This window comes from Miniopterus schreibersii, assembly GCF_964146895.1.
Source record: "Miniopterus schreibersii genome assembly, chromosome: 12".
Taxonomy (NCBI): Eukaryota; Metazoa; Chordata; class Mammalia; order Chiroptera; family Miniopteridae; genus Miniopterus; species Miniopterus schreibersii.
In genome coordinates this window covers 32,773,205-32,800,315 of record NC_138112.1, presented here as the reverse complement: position 1 = coordinate 32,800,315, position 27,111 = coordinate 32,773,205, and the positions used below count along the sequence as shown (strand labels likewise).

At 39.0% G+C, this 27,111-nt stretch overlaps 1 protein-coding gene and 1 pseudogene across 5 annotated transcripts in view; one reads left to right on the top strand and one right to left on the bottom strand.

The window, feature by feature from the left end:
• RSF1 (remodeling and spacing factor 1) overlaps positions 1 to 26,995 on the bottom strand; it is a 103,301-nt gene extending 76,306 nt beyond the window's left edge. For all 4 annotated transcript variants that reach the window (XM_081153281.1, XM_081153283.1, XM_081153282.1 and 1 more), the window contains exon 1: positions 26,533 to 26,995. In XM_081153281.1, coding sequence (XP_081009407.1) covers positions 26,533 to 26,719 — 187 coding nt within the window. In that variant the 5' untranslated portion in view covers positions 26,720 to 26,995. The remainder of the gene's footprint in view (positions 1 to 26,532) is intronic.
• On the top strand, positions 16,803 to 17,479 carry LOC308564721 (elongation factor 1-beta pseudogene; annotated as a pseudogene). Its single transcript has one exon. The product of its transcript is annotated as an elongation factor 1-beta pseudogene (transcript).
• Positions 26,996 to 27,111: the final 116 nt, after the last annotated feature.

Sequence of the window (27,111 nt, the reverse complement as noted above, 5' to 3'; positions counted from 1 at the left end):
GGCTCTTCCCCCCTTCCCAGTTTCACTTCCCCCTCCTTCATCAGTGTTTCTGGCATGACTTTCCAAATAAACTACTTGCATTCACATTTTTGTCTCAAGGTCTGCTCCTTGGGGATTCCAAGATAAGACAACCTCTAAGTGTTTCAAGGAAAGCTATGGACATACTAAGAGAATGTAAACATAAACATTTCTCCAAATATGTTCAAAGAGTTTATAGACAACCCAAAAGGCATAAACATCTCAGTTTAAAGAACCCTTCTCCTCCCTACAGGGTCGAGACAACTAAGATCCTAATTATTTGCTTAAGATAAAATTTTTTATTAAGATAATTGTTTGAAAGTGTTCCACCGAGATTGTTCACTTATATTGAAAATTTTCCCCACCTCTTTCCGCTTCATTGTTGGAAAAGAAGTATCATTATCTCAATACTTAGTTCCTATGTGCATAAAATCTAATCAAATTGAAAATAAGATGCCCTGGCCGGGTGGCTCAGTTTGTTGGAGCATCGTAACATACACCAAAAGGTTGTAGTTTTGGTGTCCACTCAGGGTGTGGTAGGCAGTTAGACCTGACGCAAGCAAGGACGATGGGCCAGTTACAGAAGGTCACCAGGAAGGAAGCCCTGGGCGCCTAACAATGAAAAGTAACTGGTAGAGCAGATATTGGAAATATTCAAGACCTTGGCCCTGAGATGCCCCTCTCCACCCTAGAATGGCAGGTAGTGGAGATAAGTATTGTTATTCAGGACCTCGTCCCTAAGACCCTCTCCCCTCCCTAGAATGCCTCTGGTCACGCAGTGCAGATTGTCCTGATCTTTTCTCCCCTGGCATGTGGTTATTCATGTGGTAGACCCCCACCCTTAGAGAACAAGGGGACTGGAGGAAAGCCCCATCTAACCTCCATACAAGGACAGAAGATGGCTGGACAGGTCCTAATAGGTCAGTTTAAAGAAGAAAGCAGTTAACCTCCTCCAAGGGGTTAAGAGGAGTCCTAGCCTACTCCCCAGGGCAGCTCTTTGAGCTACCGGCTGGAAATTTCTCTTCTGAGTATACTTTCTCTTTGCTTTCCCAATAAATCTCTAGCAAGTTGGGAGTCTTGGCTCTGAATTCTTTCTTAGCCAGAACTCAAGTACCAAGACCGAGGTCGCTGAACCCAGGTCCAGGCTGACTCCAGGTCAGACACCTGGTGCCACTCTTGCCTCCTACAACAAGGCCACATACCTAGGTTTCAGGTTCGATCCCCACTCAGGGCACATATGGGAGGCAACCGATCCGTGTTACTTACTTTCTCTCTCTCTCTCTCTCCCCCGCCCCCTCTCTAAAATCAATAAAAACATATCCTCCGGTGAGGATTTAAAACAAAGAAAATAAGACAATTGTTGACTTAAGCTTCTACATTTTAAAGAAAAAAGAAATGTTCATAGAAAGAGTAATTTGCTAAGACTGGGTCCCTTGAAAAGCTGCAAATGTGAAATTTACAAAGTATTTTCATATCCATATGACTTTCAATGGATTTTTAAACTGCTGCTGGCCTCAAACAACAATACGAGTAAAGGAAGGAAGGTACTTGTGTCGGTACTTGTTGATTTCTTTTGAAAATCAACTTGGGACTACCATGCTAAAAGTTCCCTTGCCCCATTCTCCCAGCTCACACACACTTCTCCCCTCCCCTTCTGAAAAAAGTTTTATGCATTCAGTCTCCATTTTGTCACCCATTTGTTCCAGACTCACCAAATGTGACTTCTGTTAATTATATTAAATAGATGCTTTAGTCTTTGTCTTAATTTGGCAGCATGTGACACTGGGGACCACGTCTTCCTTGAAACCTAGCCATCCTGTAACACCACTTTTCTGATTTCTCCTCTTATTTCTCCCCCCCCCCTTTAAAAATCCTTTGCACACCCTATACTTCTGCCTTCCCTTCAAAAATTGGTTCTAGCCTGACCGGGCGTGGCTTAGTGGTTAAGCGTCGACCTAGGATCCAGGCGATCAGGGTTCGATTCCTGGTCAGGGCACATGCCCGGGTTGTGGGCTGCAGCCGATCAATGACTCTCTCATCATTGATGTTTCTATCTCTCTCTCTCCCTCTCCTTTCCTCTCTCTGAAATCAATAAAGATATATTTAAAAAAAAAAAATTGGTTCTATTTTAGGACTTCATTTCTTTTGTTTCTAAATTTTCTCATCCATCTGTGGACAAAAAGGGGACACATGTTAACCTGACTAGCCCAATAAAGGCCTGAATGGCAGCCTTGCAAACTTAAGAAACCTAAAGTAACCACAAAGGATGGTCTGAAATTAAAACTTTTTAACCTAAAAGCAGTTTACGGTGAGTAGTTATGTCCTAGGCTGGTATCTTCCCAGACAAAGGTCAATCTTTACCTTACTAAGCCTGCCTATTGTTTTTTACATCTACAATAAAATTCCTCTGGAATATTCAGGGTAACTCCCCCTTTTCCAGACCCCTACCCTTCAGGGCACAACCAATGCATTGGAGGGGACGACCATAAATCTCATTGTTCACTGTTAACTATCCTGTACCCACCTACGTAAAAGATGTATGTGTCTATCATTTTACTTTTTATACAATGCCAGAGGTCATCCCCCCACCCCTGCTTTACTTTCTCCCATCTCCCAATGAATTTCATGTAACCCACTTATGTCTATTCCTGTGATTGTAATGCATAAAACAAGATGCAAAACTGCCATTATCCAGAGCATTATCTCAATCCATTGAGATTCTGCTTCCTGGCATTTGACAGTTTAGCTCAAACTCACAAAAATTCTGCACAGGTTTGAATGTTTCTTAGCTAACACACCCTTTGCTTCAATTTAAATATGTTGTCTCGTTATGTTGGTTATGGATATGTTCAAGTAACAGAAAACCTTACCAGAGTGGCTTCACAATTAAGGGGTTACTTTTTCTCATATAGCAAAAAATACAGAGTAATGAGTTTCTAGTTTTGGTTTAATGGATCAACAAATCCACCATACTGAACTTCTTGGAATTCCCAAACATTCCATAATGTTTATTCACAGCCTCCAGACCTTAGTATGTGCAGTTCCCTTTGTCATCAACCCACTTCTACTCATCCTAAGTCGTTTGGTTGTTGTTCTTTTATTATTCTTTCATATAATTCTTTTATCTTATCAGTATTAAGTGCCCCTGCTGAGTGTCCCAAAATGATTTTACTTATGCATCACACTACATCATATATGCCTGTTTGATCACCACTATCCCACATTAAACAGGCCTGTATCTTCAGCACCTAGGACAGTGCCTACCACATACACATTTGAGAAAGATTTGTTCAATGGATGAATAATTTGGACTTTAAAAAAAACAATTTTTTTCATAAAAATGAATTTCTCTTAACCCATAAACAATAATACACCTTTTTTTTTTTTTAATGCACACTTAAGGAACCAGATAGAAACACAACAAAATTCTAAAACCACTAAAGGAAATATGTAAAATAGAATATCCATTCTGACAATGTGTATTAATGCGACCCAATCAACTACAACCATGCTATGAACTTACAAGTGGCCAACCATACACTGGCTTTTATGAGTAAACTTCCTAACATGACGAGAACAGACTAAGTAAAAAATAAGCAAAACAGAGGAGACCAGGACTTATAACGCCCTTCTCAGCCAGGGACTCCCAGCCTCAACCAACCACTAATCTACAAATTTGTCGTTTCTAGTTTCATATAAATGGAACCATACCATACATACTCATTTTGTATGACTCTTTTCACTCAGCATAATGTTTTAAGATCCACCCATGTTTTGCATTTACCAACAGTCCACTTCTTTTTAACGTGACTAGTATCCCATTGTATAATATATTCGTTCATCTGATCATCTGGTAAATGTTTGGGTTATTTCCAGTTTAAGTAAAGCTGCTATGAACATATGTGAGCAAGTCTCTGTGTACATATATTTTTGTTTCTCTTGGGCAGACAGTAGTGGAAACTGATGGGTTTATGGTAGATATAGGTTTACCTTAATAAGAAACTCCCAAATAATTTGCCAAACAAAGTAGTTGCACTATTTCATCTTCCCACCATTATCGTATAAGAGTTCCAGTTGATTCACATTCTCACCAACATCTGAGGTATTGTCAATCTTTTTTTTTTAACCCTCACCTGATGACATTTTTCCCTCAACTTTTTTTTTTTTAAGAGAGTGGGAGAGAGAGAGAGAGAGAGAGAGAGACAGAGACAGAGATAAACATCAGTGTGAGTGAGACACATTGACCTGTTACCTCCCACATGCACTGCGATGGGAGCCGGGGAAGAACCTGCAACCCAGGTACGTGCCTTTGATGGGAACTGAACCCGGACCCTTCGGTCCGAGAGCCAATGCTCTAACCACTGAACACACTGACCAGGGCTGTCAATCATTTTTAAAAGAATCTGCTTCCACTTTGTTGGATAGAGTGTTCCAGAAATGTCAGTAACATCCAGTTTGTAGATAACACTGTTCACGTCATTTATATTCTGACTGGTTTTCTGTCTAGTTGTACTTGCAATTATTGAGAGAGGTATTGAAATTTCCAGTTACAACTTTAGACTGTATATATATTTTTTAGAGAGAGAAAAGAGGGAGGGTGGGAGAAACACCAATTTGTTGGTCCACTTATTTATGCATTCTTTATTTGCTTCTTGTATGTGCCTTGACCAGAGATTGAACCTGCAACATTTGTATATCAGGATGATGCTCTAACCAAGTGAGCTACCTGACCAGAGCCAAAATATTCCTTTCTATTTCTGCTAATATTCCTTGTTCTGGAGTCTCCATTTTCTGATATTAGTATAGCTATTCTGGCTTTCTTATGATTAGTTTTACAGTTTTTCATTTTCTAACCTTTTGTTTTTAACTTATTTTTATATTTAAAGTAGATTTTTGTATCCTATGGTTGGGTCTTGCTTTTTTAATCTATTCTGATTATCTTTTTTATTAATTTTAATTAATTTAATGTTAAATACATGTGGCTAGTGATGACTAGATCAGAGAGAGCAGGTTTAGCAAACTACAGACAACAAGGCAAATGCAGCCTCTCATCTGTTTTTGTATAGCCCCCTAACTAAGAATGGTTTTACATTTTTAAAGGGTCAGGGGGAAAATTTTTTTTAATTAGTATTTTGTAATACGTGACAATTACATGAAATTCAAACTTCAGTGCTTATACAAATAAAGTTTTGTTGGAACACAGCCATATTTATTCATTTATATAATGTCTTTAGCTACTACACTGGCAGAAATGGCTGATCTGTTGATAATTTCAAGACACCATATAGACCACAAAGCCTCAAATATTCTTTAATATCTAGCTCTTTACAGAAAAAAATTGACAGACCTCAATTAAGACCATTTATATTTAATCCAATTGTTGATATTACTGGATTTAAATCTACAGGTGTTTTTTTTTTTAATATGTGGATTTTTAATTGCTTTTAGAGAGAAAGGGAGAGAAAGATAGAAACATCGACATCAACATTGATGGGCTGCCTCCTGCATGCCCCCTGCCAGGGATCGAGTCCCGAAACCAGGCATGTGCCCTGACTAGGAATCAAACCGGGACCTTCTGGTGCACAGGTTGACACTCAACCGCTGAGCCACAGCAGCCGAGCTAAATCTACTACCTTACCATTTGTCTTCAACATTTCTTTGTTCCCTTCGTCCATTTGTTTCTGTCTTCTTTTGGATTAACTGAGCATACTTTAGCATTCATTTAATATCCACTATTGACTAATTAGGCATACTTCTTTAATATTTAGTGGTTGCTCTAGGTTTTACAATATTCATCTTTAACTCAACACAATCTACCATGAAATGATATTCTCCCACTTCACATACAATGTGGCCACTCTGACCCTTACAGCACTGTGCTCCTCCTCTTCCCTCCTTTCACCCTTTATACTAGCATAGTCATACATTTTACTTCTATGTGTTGTAAAACTTACAATATACTATGATTTTTGTTTCAAACAGTCAATTATCTTTTTTAAAGATTTTTTAAATTAGGGGAAATGTATTTTATATTTATTCACATATTCATCATTTCTTGCACTCTTTATGTAGATCCAAGCTATCATCTGGTCCATTTCTTTTATCTGAGGATGTCACGTACAGCGCACATCTGACAGCTAGTAACGAATTCACTGGTTTTGTCTGGAAAAGTTTTTATTTCACCCTCATTTTCAAAGGATATTTTCCTATATACATATGCTGACAGTTCTTTTCATTCAGTAATTCAAAAATGCTTCATTGTCTTCTAGTTTACATAGTTTCTGACAAGAATTCTTCACTGTTTCTCTGTACGTCACATGTCTTTTTCTTTGGTTGCCTTCAAAGTTCTCTCTTTAACACTAGTTTTTAGGAGATGGTTATGTCTTGGTATTTTATGTGTGTTTGTCCTGCTTTGGGTTTGTTGAGATTATTGAATATGTGAGTTTATCATTTTCATCAAATTTGGAAACTTTTGAGTCATGATTTCTTACAATATTTTTGGCTCCACCCTCCTTCTAGGATGTCAGCTACACTTTATTAAACTTGCTTGGTATTGTTCCACAGACCAATGAACCATCTGATTGTTTTCAGTTCTCTTTCTTGGCTTCATTTTAAGATAAAGGCTATTGTTATATCTTCAAGTTTACTGGTCTATTCTTCTGCATTGTCCAATCTGTTATTAAATCCTTTCAGGTTTGTTTTTTTTTTAATTTCAAACACTTATTTTTCATCCCTAGAAGTTCCATTTGGTTCTTTTTTATATCTTTTTTATTTGTCTTACTCATTAGGTTCATATTTTTCTTTTAAACACATTTATTAGTTTTAATAGCTATTTTAATATCCTGTCTGCTAGCTCCATCATCTCTGTGATTTTTCAATCTGTTTCTTCGGACTGATTTTTCTCCTGATTATGGGTTAACTGGACCTGCTTCTTGGCATGTCTAGAAATTCCTGTTAGGATGCTGGAAAAATATCAATGTTACACTACGATTGCTGTGTTTGAGGTCATTCCATAAAGAATTAGGCTTTGTTTTGGTAGGCAGTTACTTATAGATACATTTGATCTCTCTGAGGACTTTTCTGTCTTTAGTATATAACAAATCCATTAGGCTCTTCATTGAATGCCCTGGGTGCTCCAAAAGACCCTTCACTCACTCTGCCTGTTCAGAGTTAAACATCTCCTGTATAAGCTCAGGAAATGTTCTGCTAATAATTCCCTGATGTTCACTGCCTCGCGTTATGGAGTTTCACTTTATGCATTCCTGACCTGGTATTCAGCAAAGACTCAAGGTGGACCCTATACTGGAGTTCTTTTGTCTATATAGGTCCTTTCTTTTCAAAATCTGGCCATGCAACTTCTAGCTGCCTAACCCTCTCCAAAATCCAATCTTTACCACCTCAACCAAGTGAGGCTTCCAAGCTCTCATTAGGTTTCTTCTCCCTGCTCCTGTGGTACCAAAGATGCTTCTAGGAAGGAAGCCATAGTAGTTACAGAGTTCATCTCCTTTATTTCTCTTCTCTCAGGGAGCACAGTCCTTCCCAGTACGCATATAAGTATTATACTTAAAAAGAGATGGTTTGTATATTTTAGTCCAGTTTACTAGCTGTTTATAACATGTGGGTAAAGACTCCTTATTACTCCATCATAGCCAGAGATGGTATTCCTAACTTAAAAGAAAAAAAATTAAAGACATATGTATTTGAGCAGATCATGTGAATTTATTATTTTTTTAAATATATCTTTATTGACTTCAGAGAAAGGGAGAGGGAGAGAGACAGAAACATCAATGATGAGAAAGTTATTGATCAGCTGCCTCTTGCACCCGCCCCCCCAACTGGGGAGGGAGCCTGCAACCCAGGCATGTGCCCTGACTGGGAATCAAACAGCGATCTCCTGATCATAGGTCAATGTTCAACTGCTGAGCCGTGCCAGCTGGGCAGATCATGTGATTTTAAAGAAGAATAAATTATAAATGGATCTATTTTTATACATAAACTATATAAAAACAAACAATAGGCATATCATATACTGGTTTTTAACATTTAAAAAAAGGGGGGGGAGACTAGTATTAGATCCTTAAAACAACTTTAGAGGTGAATATTATTATCTCCATTTTGATGAGGATCAAAAATTAATACCTTGCCCAGGTGACACAAATATTAAGTAGAAAAGCTAAGATTCTAACCCAGCTAACAGTAAAGACCATCCTTGAAAATCTATATGGGGTGGGGTGGGGGGATTAACCAAAGATCTTATATTCATAATCCATGGACAAAGACAATAGTGCAGTGAAGGCCTGGGGAGGGGGTGAAAGAGGGGTGGAGGCGGTCAATGGGGGGGAGGGGGAACAGGGACATCTGCAATACGTTCAACAATAAAGATAAATTTTTTAAAAATCTCTAGCACATTATTTCCCATTATTTCTCACCATAGATATTGCATGTGATTTGGTTTACCAAACTGAATTTACTAAAATATCCTGTGTTGCCCTAGCCAGTCTGGCTCAGTCGATAGAACGTCAGCCCGCAGACTGAAGGGTCCCACGTTCAACTCTGGCCAAGGGCACGTGCCTCAGTTGTAAACTCAATCCCTGGCCTAGGTCAGCGAGCAAGCGAGAGTTGACCAATTGATGTGTCTCTCTCACATCGATGTTTCCCCTCCCCCCCCCCCGAAAAGCAATGGAAAAAAATATCCTCAGGTAAGGATTATTAAAAAAATAAAATAAAATAAAACAATACACAGGTTATTATTAACTATCAATCAGAATATCTGATCAACATGGGTAAAAAAATTTACCTGAGTTGAGAACACTTCATATGAAGGTAATGATACAATGTCATTGCTAGCCTATGTGACATTTTGACAAATAGATGTATATTTATTTAAATTTCAAACTGGCATTTTAATATATTTTAAATGGCTTGTAGACCCTTTGGTTATGATTCATGCAAGCCAGTAAACCCCTATGGAAAACATGTTATTTCCTACTTCATGTAAGTAGGCATTATGTTCACCACGTAATGTTGGAGACCACTAGAATGTATTAAAGTTTTATTCATAAGACATAGAGAAGAGTTTAGCATACAGTACGTGGGCAATAAAAGGGACCCATAATTTTAATTCTCTAAAAGTATAATGACAAAGATATATTACATCAAGGTGGTAGGCTGACCTTGCTGCCCAAACCCCTTAAAATGATAGTGAAAAAAGTAATGGGCTTATAATTCCAATAAATATAGAGTAAGAGGGACTGTATTTACCTTACCTGCCAGAAACAACTAAACGTGAAACAAAATATATGAAACAATGGCACTCAAGACATTACACAAGAGGCAACAAAAGACAGTGAACAGTTATATATGAGAAACAAAGAAAATCAACCCTACAATTGCTCCAGCTATTACCTAGGTAAAGAGGCAGAGAGAGGAACATAAAATATTCAGGGATAAATGTGACAAGAAATGTAGAAGACCTATACAGCCTGGCCGGGCGTGGCTCAGCGGTTGAGCGCTGACCTGGGATCCAGGCGATCGGGGTTCGATTCCCGGTCAGGGCACATGCCCAGTTGCAGGCTTGATCAATGACTCTCTCATCATTGATGTTTCTGTCTCTCTCTCTCTCTCTGTCCTTTCCTCTCTCTGAAATCAATAAAGATATATTTAAAAAAAAAAAAAAGACCTATACAGTGAAAACTCCAAAACAGCTAAGAAAAATTGAATACAACCCTAAATAAATGGAGCAATGTACCAGGTTCATGTATCAGAAGACTCAATATCTTAAGGAGTCAATTTTCCCTAAATTCATCTGTATATTCACCATAATCCTAATAAAAATTCCAGGATACTTTTTTGTAGAAATTGATAAGCTTATTCTAAAATTCATATGGAAATGCAAAGAACCTAGAATAGCTAAAACGCTCTTTAAAAAGAATAAAGTTAGAGGACTTAAATTATCTGACTTCAAGACTTATTACAAAGCTAGAGTTAAGTCAAGGCAATGATACTGGCCTCAAGATACACAAACAGATTACTGAAACAGAATACAGGATCCAGAAATAGACTATTATAGTCAATTAGCTTGAAACAAACTTTACTGAAATAAAATTTACATAACATAAACCCCACCATTTTAAGCATTCTAAAGTGTACAATTCAGTGGGTTTCAGTATATTCACAATATTGTGCGACCATCACCTCTAATTATGGAATATTTCCATGAACCCAGAAATAAACCTTGTCCCTTCCAATTCCCCCACCTCAGTCCCTGCCAACCACTAATCTACTTTATATCTCTATGGATTTGCCTAATTTGGAAATTTAATATAAATGAAATCATACTCAATGAAACCAAAAGTTGATTGTTTGAAAAGATGAACAGAAGTGACAAACCTTTAGCTTGACTGATGAAGAAAAACAGAGAAGACTCAAATTACTAAAGTCAGGAATGAAAGCAGGAATATTACTAATAACCTTACAGAAATAAAAGGATTAGTAAGAGAATACTATTTACAAATGAGTGCCAGCATACTAGACAACCTAAATGAAATAGACAAATTCCTAGAAACTACCAAAAGTTACTCAAGAAGAAACAGAAAACCTGAATACCCAGAGGGTATTCAAGTAAAAAGATCAAAAAACTTACCCCAAAGAATAGCCCAGGACCAGATGCCTTCACGGGTTAATTCTATCAAATATTTATAGAAGAATTAACACCAATCCTCAAATGCCTCCAAAACACAGAAAAGGATGCAAAACTTCCCAACTCAGTCTATGAGGCCAGCATTACCCTAATGCCAAAACAAAGAAATCACAAGAAAACTATAGATAAGTACCCTTTATGAATACGGACACAAAAATCTTGCACAAATACAAGCAAACTGAATCCAGCTACATACTAAAGAAATTGCATACCACGAGCCAGTGGGATTTACCCCAGAAATGCAAGGCCTCAAGGAGAGGGTCCAGTCATGCCAGAAAGACCAATGAGTTGGGGCTTTCAGCCACATGGTATCAGCCCCACCTCCGTGAAGGGGAAAGGGAGTGGTGACTGAGTTCAATCAGGTGCCAAAACTCTAATAAAAACTCTGCTACACTGAAGGTCATTGGAGGTTCCAGACTGGTGAACACATTGATGTGCTGGGAGGGTGATGTGCCCTGATTCCACAGGGAGAGGGCATGGAAGCTCTACACTGGGACATTCCCAAATTTTGCCCTATATGTCTCTTCATCTGGCTGGTCTAAACTGTATCCTTTAAAATAAAGCCATAATTATAAAAATAGCATTTTACTGAGTTCTGTGAGTCATTCTAGCAAATTATCAAACCTGAAGTGAGTCATGGGAACCTACAGCTGGCATCTGACATGGGGGCTGTCTAATTGGCGACTGTACACTTACACCTGCAGTGACTGTACCCTTACATTGGAGTCAAAATTGAATGGTATTGCAGTTGGCGTCAGAATAAAAGCCAACCAAGAATTTTTGTAAAATTTTACATGGTGATTCTAAAATTCAAATGACAAAGGGCAGAAAATAACCAAGAGTTTTACAAAAAAGAACAAGGTCTGAGAATTTGCCTTAATTTAAAGCTACAGTAAATGAAACCATGTGGTTAGGGAGACACCAATATTACGAATAGAAATAGAGCACAGAGAGCATAGAAATAGACCCACACATAAATGGAAATTGGTATGAGAGGTGGCATTACAAATTAGTGAGGGGGGAACCCTCACACATTACACAAAATTAAATTCAAGCAGGTTTAAGACTATAACTTGCAAAACAAAACTTACAGAAGAAAATACAGATGAGTGTCTTCTGACCTCAGAATTATAAAAAGGGTTTTTAAAAGAAGATATAGAATGTGTAACTATATATAAAAAAAGATTGATAATTATACTACATTGAAATTTTAAAATTTGTATCAAGAAGAGATAATATAAAAATAGTAAAAAAAAGGTAAGCAGGCCCAGCCGGTGTGGCTCACTGGTTGAGCAACAACTGGTGAATCTGGAGGTCTTGGCTGGATTATGCGTCAGGGCACATGCCTGGGTTGCTGACTCCATCCCCAATAGGGGGCATATAGGAGGCAGCCGGTGGATGCTGATGTCGATGTTTCTCTCTTTCTCTCTCTACCATTCCCTTCCTCTCTCTGAAATCATAAAAACATATTTTTTTAAAAAAAGGTAAGCAGTATTGAGATATTTACATTGCAAATAAAAATGACAAAGAATTAACATCAAAATAAAGAATTGCTACAAATCAATAAAAACAGATGACCACAAAGAAAATGGGAAAGGCTACTATAAAAAGACAATTTACAGAAGGGAAAACTGAATGGCTGGAAAAAACATGAAAAAATATTCAACCTTATCATAGTAACAATAAGAAACTAGTTCACAACCACATTATCAAAAACTTAAAAGTCTGACAATACCAAGTGTTGATTATCTGGATAAATGGGAACCCTCATACACTGCTGGCAGTGTATAAATTGATAAGACCAAGAGCAATCTGACTACATCAAGGCTAAAACAAGAACTTATGGACCTCTTAGCCCAGCAATTCCACCTCTAGGCAAAGCTGCTAGAAAATACATTACAAGCATCACTCTTAATAGCACAAAAATAAACAAAGTAAACCTAAATATCCAGGTTTTTTTTTAATTACACTATTTTCATGCAAAAGGACACTATACAGCAGTTAAAGAACTAAAATAACATGCACCAACAGGGATATATTTCAAAAACAGTATTGAGAATTGCTCAAAATTGCAGTGTTGAGGGGGAAAAAAGGATGTTGTAGGGAATGAGTACAATATTATGCCATTTACATAAAAAGTTTTTTAAATATTTTTTATATTTTTTATTGATTTCAGAGAGAGGAAGGGAGAGGGAGAGAGAGAGAAACATCAATGATGAGAGAGAGTCATTGATCAGATGCCTCCTGAACGCCCCCTGTGGGATCAAGCCCGCAACTCGGGCATGTGCCCTGACTGGGAATCAAACCTCGATCTCCTGGATCCTAGATGGATGCTCAACCGCTGAGCCATGCCGGCCAGGCACATATAAAGTTTTAAAGCATGTAAATCCATACCAGGTATTATTTATGGATACATAAATATATACTCTTGGTATAAAACTGTTCATGGGAAAAATAAACACCAAAACTGAGGACAGTGGTTGCCTGTGGGAATGGAGGAAAGAGAATCAGAACAGGAGTAACACACAGAGGGTTTTAAATAAATCTGTAATTTTAATATCTTAAAAAGTAAAGGCAAAAGCAAGGATATTGAAAGAAAAAGGCGGAACATCCTAGAAAAGTTTAGAACTCCAGGGATTTAAAAAAAAAAACATAAAAATGTTTCAGGAAAGAAAAGAAACTCACTTACAAAGGAACAAGAATCAGATTGACAGATTTCTCATCAGCAACAGTGGATGCTAGAAGATAAAAGAGCAATATTGTCAAAGTTCTGGGGGGAAGTTATTTGAACACTGGAAAACTGTATTCAATTCTAAACAGACACTCAGAACAGGGGGCAAAATAAATATATTTTCAGACATGCAAGAACTCAGTTCACCACTTAGAAACCCTGCTTGAAAAAGAATGTAACACAGCAAAAGAATTAATCTAAGAGAAAATGTGGGAATCAAAAAGAGTGATCAAATAAACTATTAAAACATATAGTTTAATTTAAATAATAGCTGAGAAACATAAAAATAAATGAAGGATAAAATGGAACTAAAATCCCAGGTAGTTAAATCATGGCAGGTTGGGTGTGCGACTGAGAGACAGGGTCAGCGAGGGAGCCTATTAAGATTTTTATATTGCTTTGTGTATATTCAGTTATTAAAGCAATTTACTGTGCTCTAGTACCAACCTTAAAGAAAATGGAGAAAATCTCCCAATATTAATTTCATTGTAGACAGATTATTTACATTATTGATCTTCTAGCTTACTATATGTAACTTCTTTAAGTGGTAACATTTTGTCTTTCAAGACGATGGAACTATCCTTTACTAATTAAATGGCCTGAGGCCAGACTTTAATTGTAGCTCAAGTAACAGTACAGGTTTGAGTTTCCACATAGTGTTTAATACCATGTATAACAGTTAAAGAAAGTCACCCCTGATATGGAATTTAACTCAAATATTTCTGCTAGAGAATCTTTGAAATTAGTCAAGAATTACTTAGCAACTATCAACCCACACAAACAAAACACACTTACTTATGTACTTCCATCTATACAATGTCGTCAATCCACACAATATATTTTACGTATCTGTTTCTCAATTTAGAATGGCATTTCAATTTATTTGAAGTTTCATTTCTTTTTTTTGGGGGGGGGGGATATCCAACAAACTATCAAATCTTTACCTGGAACAACACAGCAATCTCTGAAATTATAACAAAAATTTTTTTGCAAGTGAAAATGACAGAATACCTGTTAAAAACGCTTTACCTATGAAAGAATACAATTGAACACCAATGTGAAGATAGTTTAATGAAGTTAATTTTGATTATCTTAAGTACATAAATAACGTACTCTAAAAAGCTGCCTTTTAAAATGTTAAATATACATTTAACTTATGTATAGCAACTTAAATAATTCACAAAAACAAAAAAAGCTGCAAAGGGAAGGGGAGGGAGGGGGTCTTAATAAGTGGTGACAAGAGAAGATATGACTTTGGGTGGTGGGCACACAGAGCAACATACAAATCTTGTAATACAGAAATCCACACCTGAAACCTATACGTTCATATTGACCATTGTCACCCTAATAAATTTTCTTTAAAGCTGTAAAATAAGATATATTGTCATAATCTGTTTATTCAGAGTAAGCTTTTAGTAAGCTATAAAATTAACACAGCTAGTTCTTCAAATAGTGCTTGTATATGTTTATTACAATTCTGAATTTTTAAAACTGGAGAATCACACTCTTCCTCTATAAACCCTGGGTTTTTTTGGCCATTTCTTCTTTCCACAATAAATTCAACTATTAACGCCTCACTCTCTAAGCCAGAAACCTGGGAATCATACTAAACTCTTCTTATTCAAAGACCCTTCATATCAATTCTACCCACAAAATCTCAGATCTAGTCTTTCTTCTCACTCCCAACAGCCACTACCCCAATTCATATCTCACCAATAATATAACCTCTAGCTGATTTCCCTACCCTCAAGCTGCCCATTCTGCTTTTCCAACAACTCGAAAAATTTTAGTTTCAAAAATAGAAGTTTCAGGTCACACCTGGTGGAGATATCAAACAACTCAGAGAAATTGAACTATTGAACTAGGATTTTTTTTTTAAGGTTAACAGCAGGGAATTAATAATGACTTTTCCCTGAGATGTCTTGGGAAAGATAAAAGAAAAATATTTTAAAACTAAATTTTGAGGATTCCTATAATAAGTAATAAACTTAGAAGACACAGGTTAACACATATGCTTTGGCATGCAGCTAAGATATGGTATAACCATAAAATCCAAGAAAGAAATTGAAAGGTTACAAAAGACTTTCCATCTCAGGCTTCTAAGGTACTATTATAATACCCAAGGTGGAGAGGGCCTGGGAAGAAACACCTGAGGAAGGGAGGGACGGAGAAAAGGAGGGAGGAGAAAGTCAAGTGGAGGAAGGAAGGTTTAGTAGTATGTATCTTTATATGCAATATCGAAAGGAAAAGGAGAGTTACACCCTGACAAATCTCTAGCAAATAAAGGATGAAAAGAAAAAGTAAAAATGCATCACTATATTCATTATTCTAATTTGAAAAGTAACATTCATTCAACCAACATTTGAGCACCTATGATATTCTAAGTATATGCTAGAAACAAAGTAAAACAAGGTAAAATGAATTCTTTATGGAACTTAGTCACAGACATGTTGTCTTCATTTAATGTACTTGCTTTTTTAAAAAATATATTAAAGAAAATACTTCAAGCCCTGACCAGTGTTGCTCAGCTGGTTGAGCATCATCCCATGCACCAGGAGGTCGCCGGTTCAATTCCTGGTCAGGCCACATGCCTGGGGTTGTGGATTCAATCCCCAATAGGGGGCATGCAGGAGGGTAGCCCATTGATGTTTCTCTCCCTTTCCCTTCCTCTGTCTCTAAAAAGCAATAAAAATATATTTTTGAAGAGAAAATACCTCAAGGCATTTATAACTCATGTGTCCCAATCTAATTTTCTCACATGGTCTGAAGTTCCTCAACCACAAATCTTTTAGAAACCTATTGCCTAAAGTTAACAATTGCCTATATACTCCAGAATGTTTCACACTTCTACGACTTTTCCCATGCTGGTCCTTACCTATGGGAATGCTTTTCCATCTCCTATTCAACCATTCAAATTTCCATAATGACTATAGTGATGCTATGATATGCCCTGGGAAAAGATAGGTACTTGCTCTTCTATATTCCCAAAGCAGTTATACTTCTATATAATTGTTTACATAACTAGATTCCTGCAAATATGACCATGTAAACATGATACAAGTATATGCTGTTTACGAAGCACACTTTAGAATTAAAGACACAAGGAGGTTAAAAGGATGGGAAAAGATATGCCATGAAAAGCAGTAACCAAAAGACAGCTGGAGTGGCTATACTAATACTGAGACAAAATAAACTTTAAGACAAAACCTGAAGTACCAGGACAAATAGGCGACAACAGACATTCCTGGCTACACATCAGAATCCCTGATGCCTTCCCCCCACCTTAACACTTGATGTAACTGCCCACACTCCTCTTTCCTTTATTGCTGCCACCCTCCTGGGTCAGCATAAGCCATGGGTTTTGGAGACCTGAAAGTCCCACCAGCCTCCAGGTGCTCAATGACTACTGGAGGACAAGAGCTACATCGAGGGGTATGTGCCAGCACAAGCAGATGTGGCAGTATTTTAAGCAGTCTCTGGCCCACCACCTGCGGACTTGTACATTCGTATAATCATCGCATCAAGTCTTATGAAAAGGAAAAGGCCAGCCTGCCAGGAGTGAAGAAAGCTCTGAACAAGTATGGCCCTGCTAATGTGGAAGACACCACAGGAAGTGGAGCACACCACAGGAAGTGGAGCTACAAAGAGTAAAAACGATGATGACATTGATCTCTTTGGATCTGATGATGAGGAGGAAAGCAAATAAGAGGCTAAGAGAAGAAAGCCTTGCACAGTATGAATCAAAGAAAGCCAAAAAAGTTGCACTTGTTGCCAAATCTTCCATCTTATTAGATGTGAAACCTTGGGATGACAAGTCAGATACGGCAAAAGTAGGGGTGTGTCAGGAGCATTCAAGCAGATAGTTTGGTCTGGGGGTCTTCTAAATTGGTTTCAGTGGGGTATGGAATTTAAAAACTTGAATACAGTGTGCAGCAGAAGACAAAGTTGAAATAGATACACTGGAGGAGCAGATCACTGCTTTTGAGTACTTTGTGCAGTCCATGAATGTGGCTGCTTTCAGCAAGATCTAAAACCCATCATGGATCATTACCCTTAAATAAAAGCTTGAGCCTGGCTGGTACGGCTTAGTGGTTAAGCATCAACCCATGAACCTGGAGGTCATGGTCCAATTTCTGGTCAGGGACCAGGCTGGGTTTCAGGCTCAATCCCCAGTAGGGGGCATGCAGGAGGCAGCAGATCAATGATTCTCTCTCATCATTAATGTTTCTATCTCTCTCTCCCTCTCACTTCCTCTCTCTGAAATCCATAAAAACATATATTTTTAAAAAATAATAAAAGCTTGGAAGATTCAAAAAGAAAGAAGAATCACTGAAGTCAGGTCCCCAATCTCCAAATATTCTGATTTTATGGAATGTGGTAAGGCCCAGGCATCAGTATTTTTCAAAAAGATTCCCTAAGGTGATTCTAATATGTAGCCAGAAACAGTTAATTAAATCACCTGAGTATACTAAAGGTTGAAAACCACTGAGCTAAAAGAAAAAAACAGGACCACTTCTTTACTTAGGGTAAATGGAAGTCATAACAGTAGGGGAACAAACCCTGGAGGCTTTTGATGACACACTGCACAAAACGTTACAACTACAGGAGATGGAGTCATACTTCAAAAATATTCAAGAGCCCTAACCAATCTGGCGCAGTGGTTAGAGTGTCGGCCCTCGGACTGAAGGGTTCCACCAGGTTCAATTGTGGCAAAGGGCACATGCATCGATTGCAGGCTCAATCCCTTGCCCTGGTGGGGAAGTGTGTGGGAGGCAACCAATCAATGTTTCTCTCTCTCCCTCCCACTCTCTTTGAAAAGCAATGGAAAAAATATCCTCAGTTGAGGATTAAAAAAAAATTTTTTTTTAATAAAAATTTTTGAAAAGATTCAAGAAAAGAATGACTTCCAAGTCTGAGGAAGATTAGGGTTATCCTAAGCAATGATGAGCAGGTAAAAATTCTTGTTCAAGGCATTCAATTGTATCTATGAACTTGCATCTCTATACTTTTAATATACACATATCTCATTATCCCATTGTAATAGTATACATTTTATAATAATGCTCATACTAACAGTTAGAATTTTCTAAAGTAAAAAAGTGTGAGTAGAAAAGCATGCTATAATCTGACTCAGAAGCCTAAGAGTCCAGATCAATGCTCAGTGTTCAGACCAAGACCATGGTTCTGAGGATCACAGTACAATCATAAGATGATCCTAGCTGAGGGGAAGTACAGTGGTTTAGAACTAGGGTCCCGACGCCCTACCTGGTTTGGTTCAGTGGTTAGAGTGTCAGCCTGCAGACTGAAGGGTCCCAGGTTCAATTCCAGCCAAGGGCATGTACCCCGGTTGCAGGCTCCAGCGGGGATGCATGCAGGAAGAAAGCAATCTATGTGTCTCTCTCACATCGATGTTTCTCTTTCTTTCTCTCCCCCCCTTCCACTCTCTCTCTGAAAAGCAATGGAAAAAATATCCTCGGATGAGGGTAAAAAAAAAAAAAAGAAAAAAAGAACTGGGGCTCTCAAAGCCACATTCACCCAGTTTTAAATTCTCAAAGCACTATAAATTATCTTTGTATGATCAAATTTTCCTTCAACTCTTCAATGCTGTGTAACTTTAAGAAAGTTACTTTACCTCTCTCTAAGACTCAATTTCTTTATAAAGTGAATACAGTAGCAGTAACAGAGTGGTTGTGAGGATTAAATAATCTTGGTAGAAGACTTTAGTATACAGCCTGGCTCAACAGTAAGCTCTAATAACTATAACATTATTACTAACGGCATTTAACCTATAAAATTCTAGTAAAGCATGTATACTCTAAATCCTCTCATTTTTGCATTTTTAGAACTAATTTTTGTTTCTATCAAAGATGGGAATGGAGGAGACAAAGTTGAAAAGGTAATTAAGGTTGAAAGGGAGTCCAAATATGGGAAAATAGGGGGGAAAAAGGATGAGACATAGTTTTCATGGTGAATCAAACCAGATAAGCATAGAAGAGAAATAGGCTATAAAATGAAAAGGCCATTAAGATAAAAAGCCAAGGACAAACCAGTTATCAGTCAACATTTATAGGACAAAAAAATGAAGAATGTTATGGAATGTCTGGATTCAGATGCTGGCCCAAGTTAGCACTACTAGAGATGGCTCCTTTAGGGTTCTAATAAAGTAAAGCTTGGCAAGACTTGAACGGGAATATAAATTAAGCTCCATTACAGTTCTGATTAGACAAAGTTCTTTAAAGTCTTACAGTCTTGCTATATCCAAAACTCCAAACACCAAAAGCAAGTAACAATTTGGAATAACTCATTCTATCTAAATTTTTCCCTAAAAGGCTTTTAACACTGAAACACTGAGGAAATGGCAATTACATTTATTTGCACAGCCAATTGTGAGGATGCTCAGGACCAAAGGAACAGAAGTATCAAAGTAAATTCCCTGAATACGCAGCATTCCCAGTGCCAAAGCTTCCTAATCAACATTGCGCTTTCCCTATAAAACAATGACTGATGTTCAAGGTACATAACTCCGTCCACACGTAAGTAGGCTACTCTCTAGGATGTTCTCCCCAACCCTCTGTACCACAACCTAAGTAAATCTTTTAAGTTCTACCTTCAATTAATACATCCTTTCCCATCTGAGTACATGACATCACCGTTCACCCAACCTTACCTTCACCAAGACCTGAGGACTCTATCTCCAAATCAGATCTTAAATCAGTCCACTTAGAACAGCAACCTGAACTCCTCCCATCCTAGCCTTGCCTTATGATGCAGATTGGTGAAGCCATGGGGAAAGCAGTATGGATTTACCTAAAAAAATTAACAATGGAACCTTATAACCCAGCAATTCCACTTCTGGGAATATATTCAAAGAAATCCGAAACACTAATTCAAAAGAACATATGCATCCCTATGTTCACTGCAGTGTTATTTACAATAGCCAAGATTTAGAAGCAGCCCAAGTGCCCATCAGAAGATGAGTGGATAAAAAAGCTTTGGTACATTTACACAATAGAATACTACTGGGCCATTAAAAAAAAAAAAAAGAAATCTTACCCTTTGCCACAGCATGGGTGGACCTGGAGAGCACTATGCTAAGTGCAGTCAGCCATTCAGAGAAAAACAAGTACCATATGATTTCACTCATATATGGAATCTAATGAACAAAATGAACTAACAAGCAAAATAGAGACAGACTTATAGACAGAGAGCAGATGTCGGATGAGGGGCAGGGCTTGTGGGGGAGTGGAGGGACTGAGCAAAAAGGAGAAAAAAAACTCATGGACAGGTACAACAGTGTGGTAATTGGAGGTAGAAAAGGGTATGGGAGGATAAAGTTACGTAAGGAGACTTGACTTGGGGTGATGAACACAATACACTATACAGATTATGTGTTGTGGAATTGTGTACATGAAACGTGTAATTTTGTTAACCACTGTCACCCAAATAAATTCAATAAAAAGGAAAAACAAAAAGAAAAAATACAATCCCCGTAACACTTACTGTACCCTATACTTACATATAGCAGATACTTAATATACATATTAAATAAATGAACTAACAAAATGTTTACCTTTCTTTTTTTTAAAGATTTTTATTGACTTTTAGAGAGAGGAAGGGGAGAGAGACAGAGAGACATCAATGAGAGAGCACATCAACAGGCTGCCTCCTGCACCCCCCCTACTGGGGATCTAGCCTGAAACGCCAGGCATGTGCCCTGACCAGGAATCAAACCAGCAACCTTTTAGTGTACAGGACAACCTGCAACCAACGGACACCAGCCATGGCAATGCTTTTTCTTAATAGCTGAGAATTTAACATAATCTTCAAGGCAAACTGCTCAGTAATTAAAAAACAAGTTAGTCAATTTGCATTAACAGGCCGCATTTAGCCAGAAATTCCTTCTGTCCCTGTTATCTCCAATCCTGGGACAATGCTAGCAACCTCACTCCAAACCTCCATAACTTTTGGTTACCTCAATTCTGTGATATACCAAAAAGGGTGGAGAATAAATACATTTCTCTCTTTCCCTCTAACAAATGCCTAAAGAATATTTCTTTTGTCAAAGGTAGAAGAGCCAAAACTTTTTTCCCCCCACCACACCAGGTTCTGGTTACAGCAATGTTACCACCAAGTCTACCACTGTTGACCCACACAACTCCCAGCACATGCATCTGGTAAGATCTTTTGTTTAAATCAACAGATGGTGGTTCCAGTTATGACAAAGTCATGTTTCTATTTTATCTAATGCACCTAAAAATTAATGACACACAATTCAAACAGCAGCAGTAAGGGAGAACATAATAAGTTATAGCCACGACTCCAATTAAATATAAAAGGTATATCCTTTTATACTTGACATTTTGATGGTAAGAGTTAAACCCCAAATTATTAAGTATACAAAAGAAATCAAACCTAAAATTTCTCTAAAAAAATAAAATCTTTAAAAAAAAAATCAAACCAAAAAAACCCTAATGATTCCAATTCTTTCATACTACACAAATAACTCAGTCAACCATAGTATAAACCATGGGAATCACAGCACAATATCCATACATACTTTAATACACAGTTATTAGATATATGTAATGTCTCAAACATATCATGCAAAGACTATCTTTAAAGAATGAGCCTTGAGGGCTGGTAATCCCACAAAGTTAATGTCCACTTTTACCTGTGTCCATATCTCCTGGTCATCCACCTCCAGTCAAGAGGAAGCTGGGGAAGTCCAGACAGAGCACAGAATTAATTGGGAGAGCCAAATTAGATTGTGACGGAGAAGGGATAAAACACCACCTTCAGATGGCACACCATTTTCCTAGTCGAATGACTATCAACAAGAAAATGTGTAGGGTTTTTTGCTGATAATTCAGCATATAGGTGGATTTTTCAAATAACAGTCTGAATAACACCAATGGTCAGCTAGCTGTATACACTTGAAATCAATCTCTGCACCTTCATTTCATTCCCTGCAAAATAAAGGCAAAATAGATGCAGAAAGTCCTTTCCTTCTAGCCCTAAAACACAAAGACAGTCTCTAGAGCACAGGTTCCCAAGCTTTCTAAGTTCGTGTATTTCAGTAATGTTTTCTTTCACAGCAGCCCTAGGCCAAGAAATAATAACAGTTCCACTTACTGTTAGCAGCCATTTGAAAAACAAATCTATCTCAGCTGAAAAAAATATTCATTCTTAAATAACCATAATTACTACTTATAGAACATGTATTACGGCTGGGCACTGCACTTCAGAAACTTTGGAATCAGATTGAACACTGCTATCCTTATTTGCTGTTCCACAATGATTTCCATGCAGTGTTTGCATTTTATCACAAGAACCCTCAAAACTCACAAAGACATGTCATTGAAAGGAATGTAGCACAATCTAATTTTGAAACCATGAACTCTCTCAAGCTAGTAGTTTACCAGACAACCAAGAGATGTCAAGCATTGCTCTATCTCCCTTGAAAATTTAAACTTCCCGGCAGCACCTCGGAGAGTTGGTGGCAATACCCTGAGGTGCACAGGTGAAGTTTGGGAAACATGGCCCTATGGTAAGGTATTATATAATTTTGTGGCTTGGACTCAGACAGACCTGGGTTGGAAATAAGAGTCTACCAATAACTGTATAATCTTGGGTCTTAAGCAGCTGAATCAATCTCTTGAACCTTAGCTTCTATGCTTGCCAAAAAGGAGTAACAGCACCAACCTCAGATAATAGTAGTAAGGAATAATGAGATGTATGCACATAGTAAATGCTCAATAAATGGCAGCTATTATTATATCTTTAAAACTGAACAAGTAGTTTATAAAACCAAATTTAATAACCGACGCTGTGGGGATGAAGGAAAAGAAACATTCTAAGCTGAAGCCACAATGTCAAATTAAAACTTTAAAAAATTTTTTTAGGGGGAAAATCATAAAGTGCTTAAATAAGGGCAATACAGAGAACTACATACAGTCTCTTCCAAAGGCTGTCATAATGTTGATACACCTATAAAAATAAGTAGGTAAGAAGTAGTAAACTGGCAACTCAGAAGAATATATGTATGTTAAAATCTATGTATGTATATGTACATACATATGTATGTTAATACATGTATATTAATCCTTTTAAGGGATAACCACACTAGGATAAAAACAAACATTTTATAAACTAGGAATCTTTACAGCATTAAGAACTGCCTCTTAAAAATACTTAAATTTATAAAGAGCAAAGCTCATTTGATTATACCGAAGACTTTTCATCAAGAGCATAATAGTTCAATATATCTGTTCAAACCTTTCTCACATGCTAAAATCCAAATACACTTGTATGTCTTCCATCTCACAAACATCTGTAATAAAATTTGTAATACAAGCATATCTGTAGGTGCTTGGTTTATGAAAGGATTTTTGAATGAAAAATTTCTCTTTTTAAAAATATTTTTAGATTTATTGATTTAGAGAGAAAGGAAGGGAGAAAGAGAGAAAAACATCGATTAGTTGTTCCACCCATTTATGCATTCATTGGCTGGTTCTTGTATGTGCCCTGACCAGGGATTGAACTCACAACCTTGGTGTATCGGGACGAAGTTCTAACCACCTGAGCTATCCCAGCCAGGGCTATGAAAGGATTTTTGAAACATTTTATTTGACCCTGATATTATCTCAATTTACTGAAGAAACGGAGTTCCACAGAAATTAAGTAATTTGTACTACAACCTACATATTACACAGTTTAACACTAAAACCCATTATCTTTTAATTTTTTCTAGTACACCACAACTCCTTCCCAAAAAACTCAGTTCAAATCTTGTTTACTGGACCAGTATTGTTTTATCAACTCTTTCAAGTAGGTTAACCATCATCAAAGGCCTGAAAATGAAAATATTTGCCATGCATAGTAATGGCATTTCACCTGCAGAGACTTCTCATTTGCCAAGTATGCTTAACTGTGTAATATTAATAATTATTCTTAGGTCACCTTATGACAAGATCTATTATTATAGTTGCAAGTATACCAATGGTAATGCAGTGGCTGAGCCCACTGGTATAATCTTTCAGCCCATATTATTTCCCATTTTACTTAGCTGGTGGCCCATTGTTCAACTCTAGATAGAAAGATAACATGAAATATTAAACTGATTCTAATATTTTATCTTCTGTTATTAATATAAGCCAAATGCAGTGGCCGAAATACTTAAAAAGAATGGAGGGACAAGCAATCTTGTATACCATCCAAAATACAATACCATCACAGAAAGTCTGTACCTGTCTTTTAATTTGGTCCAAGTAAATTCCAAAAACAATTTATCAGCAATCCCTTTCCCCAAATTCCCACATTTCTCTCTGATAGATTACTATCATTTCCCAGGGTATCCTAAAAGCAACTTACTAAGGCATTCTACTTCACAATGACTATTTCCTTAGAAATTGAATGTAAATACAATTTAATAATGAAATTACTATATTGGGGGACTTAACTTTTAAAGAAATTCTACAGGTCTTTATATAATGTAACTAATCACCCTTCTATTTTATAATATATAAAACATTGGCCTTTATACGCCAGAGTTTGTCAAGATAAGAGAAGATTTGGACAGGAAAGAAGAGATATAGGCCTGCACCACAACTACTGTATTAATTTGGGTCTCTGGTAACCACAACATCATTCTCTCTATAGGTAATATTTTAAAGAACTTCACCCACTTGGGCCCTCCCTAGCAATGTAAATAGTTAACAGAAACTTCATTTACATGGAGAACTGAAGAACAAAAAGAAACAGCTGTCTTGTACAATACCCAGTTCACTTCTGCCATCGAATACAAACACAAAAAAGACCTATTTGGAAAACGTTTCTTCTCCAACCAAGGGCTGTTCCCACAAAAAGGCAATGATCAGAGTACACAAAAACCTTCTCTAAGGGAAGAAATGTGCCAGAAAAGGAAAAGCATGGATAGGAAATAAATAGGAAGTGAGCGTCTGCGCTGTGTGAGAGGACAGGAGGCAGCAAGCGCAGCGCTGAGATGCTCCAGCGAAAAGAACCAGCAGCAGCAGGAAGTTTCAATGGGGCCGGGCAGAGCATGCGCCCTGCACCCGCGCGGTGGCCTTATGTGGAAGGAGCACCACTTGCGAACACCAATAATAGACCAGCGGCACCAGAGAGAAACATGAGCAACAAGCACCTCTTCAACAGTTTCCCCCTCCGTCTGAGCCCCTCCTCCAGCCTACATACTAACCACCCCACCCCACCCTGCAAATGGGAGGGCGACTTCTTCTTCCCCTAAGCCTTGCAGCCAAGATGAAGGGGGAAGGGACTAGAAAAGTGGGGAGATGCTTTTCTATCGGGGTGGGGGGCAGAGAAGGGGGAGAGGAAAACTATGGGGGGGGGAATTAACCCTCTACCTTCCAAAGTGGAGGTGAACCGACTTAGTCCCCCAAAGCGAGAATGGTGGAGTACCCCCCTCCCACGGGGGAGGAGCAAATCTCCCTACTTGGAGGAAGGAGTTCTGGGGGTTAAATAGGCCCTCGAGGAGAAGCGGAGAGGGACCAGAGCCGACTCTCTCCGGGGAGTTCCCACTAGAGGGAGGGAGAGCTGAAGTGTCCGCTGGCCCCCGCCCACCCAGGTGGAGGAAGAGAAAGGGGGCGCCCCGAGATGAGCCCAGCCTCCCCCGAGATGGTCGAAAGGATGGTGGGAGGAGGGGAGGGAGAGCAAAGGAGAGGAGGAGGAGAAAAGCGCAAAGCTGGCCGGAACCTGCGCTCCCCTTCCCCCGCCACGGAGAGGGTGACGGGGTGGGGGGCCGGCCTCTGCTGCGGGGTAGCAGTCCCTGGGGTAGCCGATCAGCACAATGCCCCCTCCCCGCCCCAAGCCCACACCAAGCTCGCGACGCCCCCACCTCCGCTCGGCGCCCTGCCGAGTGGCCCTAGGGGGCCTCCGCCCCGCCTCCCCACTGCCCAAGACCCCCGCGGGCTGGGTAAAGAAGAGGGGCCGGACGGAGCTGCACCCCAGGGGGAAGATAGAGTCGCAGAGGCCCGGGGAGTCTGTGAAGAGCTGAAAGAAGAAGCGTGCCAGGGCCGCTTCCCGCGGGCGTTCGGGCCCCCTCGCTTACCTTCTCCGTTGCCGACGTCCCGCGGCGGCGCCTGCAGCACCCGCTCCAGCTCAGGGAACGGCAACTCAGGCAGATCGAGCAGCGGCCCGTAGCGCTCCAAGAAGGAGCACACTACGGCGAAGTTGGGGCACGAACCCGGGCAGCCCGGAGGAGCCATCGCCGCCGCCGCTGCCGCCGCCGCCGCCATTTTGAACTGGAGGATGGAGGAGGAGGCGATGGGGGTGTGGGGGGGAGCTGAGGTGCCGAGGAATGGCAGGGCAGCTTTACAGACGACAGGAGGCGCTAGCTAGTGGACGCCCCTGCAGATCCCAGCTTTTCAGGCGCGGCGCCGCGATCCCACAATACAACGGCGCCCGGGAGCAGTCGAGAACCGAGTTTAGACCGGGGAAAGAGAGACGCTCTGTGCCTTTCACTTTCCTCCCTCTCTTCCCGCCCCCTTCCCTCACTGCCCTTCGCCCCTCCCACTTTGGGTTCGACACTGGCCTCGTGTGACAGGGGGAATGAAAACAAGGGAAGCCGGGCAGGGAGGCGGGCTGGACGCTGGAGAGGCGGGACTCTTTAGGAACGGCGACCAATAGG